This window comes from Corythoichthys intestinalis, chromosome 17, assembly GCF_030265065.1.
Source record: "Corythoichthys intestinalis isolate RoL2023-P3 chromosome 17, ASM3026506v1, whole genome shotgun sequence".
Lineage (NCBI taxonomy): Eukaryota > Metazoa > Chordata > Actinopteri > Syngnathiformes > Syngnathidae > Corythoichthys > Corythoichthys intestinalis.
This window is the reverse complement of record NC_080411.1, coordinates 6315508-6319727: the sequence shown is the minus strand read 5'-3', so window position 1 is coordinate 6319727 and position 4220 is coordinate 6315508. Positions and strand designations below refer to the sequence as shown.

General features: G+C 37.4%; 1 protein-coding gene across 1 annotated transcript; it reads left to right on the top strand.

Annotated features, from left to right (window-relative positions):
- The first annotated feature begins 942 nt into the window (after nt 1-942).
- LOC130906035 (histone H1-like) lies at nt 943-4220 on the top strand. Its single transcript, XM_057819916.1, has 3 exons — nt 943-1137; nt 1220-1894; nt 4145-4220. Exons 2-3 carry the CDS (start codon nt 1272-1274, stop codon nt 4191-4193), a joined length of 672 nt encoding a protein of 223 aa, XP_057675899.1. The 5' UTR covers nt 943-1137; nt 1220-1271; the 3' UTR covers nt 4194-4220.

Below are 4220 nucleotides of genomic sequence, written 5' to 3'. Positions count from 1 at the left end.
GACGCCATTATTTTTCATTGTGACATAATTTGTTTAAAAGTTTAAAATATGTGATTGTATAATTTTTTAAAGTTGTTTTTTAAAAAAAAACGAAATATGAGACATCAATAAATGATTCTAAGCTAAAAACGACAAACATTTTGAATAATAAATATAATTACCTTCGTTTTATGGCTGGGTTGAAACAAAAGCGGTTTGGGCGACGTCTGTAAATGGGGGTTTTCAGGGTAAAAGGGACTAATTAAAATTAGTTCGGGGGCTTAATGCGCCATGAATCTGCTATGGCAGCATATAGACATATTGTTCTATCAAACACAACAGTTGTTTTGGCTTAAAATACAGCAGTTTCTTTTTAAGAGGAGTGCAAGAGCAGAAACTGCTTTTTCAGTCTTGTCTGTGTTTTCCGCCATATCGATTTTGAATTTGAGAAAAAAAAAGATTTGTCTAATTCCAAAGGGTTGGGTTAATACACGTGTGAAACTCATGGGGTTCGGTACATTTAGCTAGGTTAAGAACCACTGATCTTACTCTTTTTATATAAAATTGTCATGTTAGACCCAATAAGCATGCGCTTTCATGTAAAAACAATTCTAAAGCTAATCTTATAGCTTTTTATTTATTTATTTATTTTTATACAATATCCATCAGCTTTATTTGTAAATTCATCAAAGTAAAACAAACATTTCACGACTTGAAATTAATAGAATTTCAATTTAAAGACTTGAGGAGTGTAATGCGACAGCAGATAGAAGTCGGAGTACCCTAGTCATCGCTTGTGTTTGCTGTCCTCAGAAAACGTTGTCTTGTTCCAAAATGAACAACAACAAACGCGTGTTACGTCTTTCAATCTGTCGGTGACCATCTCAGTTCATCTGTAAAACATTTTTTGTCACTTCGTAAATTATTTTAAATCATTTTTGGGGAGTTACAAGTAAGGGATTTCTGCGTGTAGCTCAGCTGACGCCAGTGAAGAGGTGACTTTTGGAAGCTCTGTAACGAAAATGCAGGAAGTATACAACTTTCAAATACCTTTTATGTGTTAACACACGTGCGTGCTTTATATTAAAACAACTTCCGGCGTATTAAATAGTTTCTACCATGATTTATAACCTTTTGAAGTGTGCAGAGAAAACACAAGTGAGTAGCGTTTTGTCAGTTCGCCGTGAAGCACACTGCCCGATTGACTCTCCACGGTTCTCATGATGCGTTTAAATTCCAGCCTGCTGCTCGGGAATTATATCAGTCGAAGCATCCTGACTCTTACGAACGTAATGGCAGAAGTAGCACCAGCTCCAGCAACCCCGGCTAAGGCGCCGAAGAAGAAGACCTCCAAAGCGGCAAAGAAGAAGCCTGGTCCCAGCCTTAGCGAGCTTATCGTTAAGGCTGTGGCTGCTTCCAACGAGCGCCATGGCGTCTCTTTGGCCGCCCTCAAGAAATCACTGGTCGCCGCCGGTTACGACTTGGACAAGAACAAGTCCCGCGTGAAGACCGCCGTTGTCGGACTGGTGACCAAGGGTACTCTCGTCCAGACAAAGGGAGTTGGTGCTTCAGGTTCTTTTAAGATGAACAAGAAGGCGGAGGGGAAAGCGAAGGCCCCGGCAAAGGCTGCCAAGAAGACCCCAGCCAAAGCGAAGAAGCCCGCCGCAAAGAAAGCGACACCGAGCAAGAAGCCTAAATCTGCCGCAGCCAAGAAGACGGCCAGCAAGAAGCCGGCGAAAAAGGCAGCTAAATCAACGACCCCCAAGAAAGCAGCTAAGAAAGCCACCAAGAGCCCGAAGAAGGCAGCGGCCCCCAAAAAGGCTCCCGCGGCCAAGAAGGCTTCAGCGGCCAAAAAGAGCCCTGCTAAAAGGGTCGCCAAACCCAAAACTGTCAAGAAGGCAGCACCCAAAAAGAAGTAAATTAACACTTCTTTTTACACAAAAGGCTCTTTTAAGAGCCACCACATATTCTTCAAAGAGCAAAACAATCCTTTAATGTATAATCTGTGGTTACTGATGATATGTGAATTTATGGTACTAATAATTAGTGATGGGAATTCCGGCTCTTTTTAGAGAGCTGGTTCTTTAGGGCCGGCTCACTAAAAAGAGCTGGCTCTTTCAGCTCCCAAATGGCTCCTCAGTTTTTTGTTGTTGTTGCTTATATTAATTGACTACCAAAAATAATGTTGAATTATGAGTAAAACGAATTACTAAGGTATAAGGTAAAAATATACTAGTGATGGGAATTCCGACTCTTTTTAGAGAGCCTGTTCTTTTGGCTCGGCTCACTAAAAAGAGCTGGCTCTTTCGGCTCAAATGGCTCCTCAGTTATTTTGTTGCTTAAATTAATTTACTACCAAAAAATATGAGTATAACGAATTACTAATGTAAAAAATATACTAGTGATGGGAATTTCGACTCTTTTTAGAGAGCCTGTACTTTTGGCTTGGCTCACTAAAAAGATCTTTCGGCTCAAATGGCTCCTCAGTTTTTTTTTGTTGCTTACATTAATTTACTACCAAAAAATATGAGTAAAACAAATTACTAATGTAAAAAATATACTAGTGATAGGAATTCCGGCTCTTTTTAGAGAGCCTGTACTTTTGGCTTGGCTCACTAAAAAGATCTTTCGGCTCAAATGGCTCCTCAGTTTTTTTGTTGTTGCTTAAATTAATTTACCAAAAAATATGAGTAAAACAAATTACTAATGTAAAAAATATACTAGTGATAGGAATTCCGGCTCTTTTTAGAGAGCCTGTACTTTTGGCTCGGCTCACTAAAAAGATCTTTTGGCTCAAATGGCTCCTCAGTTTTTTTGTTGTTGTTGTTGTTGTTGCTTAAATTAATTTACTACCAAAAAATATGAGTATAACGAATTACTAATGTAAAAAATATACTAGTGATAGGAATTCCGGCTCTTTTTAGAGAGCCTGTACTTTTGGCTCAGCTCACTAAAAAGAGCCGGCTCTTTAGGCTCCCAAATGGCTCTTCAGTTTTTTTTGTTGTTGTTGTTGCTTGAATTAGTTTACTACCAAAAATAATGTTAATTTATGAGTAAAACGAATTACTAATGTAAAAAATATACTAGTGATGGGAATTCCAACTCTTTTTAGAGAGCCTGTACTTTTGGCTCAGCTCACTAAAAAGAGCCGGCTCTTTAGGCTCCCAAATGGCTCCTCAGTTTTGTTGTTGTTGCTTGAATTAGTTTACTACCAAAAATGATGTTAAATTATGAGTAAAACGAATTACTAATGTAAAAAATATACTAGTGATGGGAATTCCGGCTCTTTTTAGAGAGCCTGTTCTTTTGGCTCAGCTCACTAAAACGAGCCGGCTCTTTCGGCTCCCAAATGGCTCCTCAGTTTTTTTGTTACTTGAATTAATTTACTACCAAAAATAATGTTAAATTATGAGTAAAACAAATAACTAATGTAAAAATATCTTGTAACCATTTTTTTGTAATAGTGTCATGCTGTGGGTCAGGGTCACCAACCCGCGGCTCTACAGACCCCAATCACCAACGTCACACAATCACGTGATCGCTGTATTGTGCCGCCATGTTGCCAGGTTCAAACCTCTTTAACTGCTGAAATGCAAAGAAAACTGTTTTAACAGTTATTTCTATAACACATACGAAAACTGATTTTCATTAAAAATTGTATTGTTTCAATGATTTGCAAAATAAAAGTTAGCAAACTCTCCTAATTTTTATTTTCCCTCATTTCCTCACATACTAAATGCAAAATCTCAATTTTAACTACTTAATAACATGGGATATACATTAAAATTGAAGTGGATGTAAACATTTACTTTTTCTTTTAATAATACAGATACAAGTAACATACATTCAGAAAAATAAGTACAAATGACCTATATTATGCAGTGAAATGGAATATGTTTTGAAGATTGCGCAAACATTCTTTTTTAAATCATAAGGAAATGAATAAGTAGCCTAACACAAATGAACAAATATTAGTCCAAAGTGCACATGGACAGCTAAGGTGTTCTGAACCTCCCCATCAGAGTAAATAAAACTAAATATGATAAATAGGCCTCCTCAACTATTTCGTTGCTCTTAAAGATTTTATCCATTTTATGTTGCATTGCCCTTTTTTGTCGCATCAATTCAACAAGCTTTTTTTTTTTTTTTTTTTTTGCTGTTCCAGAAAACATGCACATTTGAACCAATCAGAGCTAATCATCTCTGCTGATTAGTGCTGCGTGCATTAGCACATTGACGTG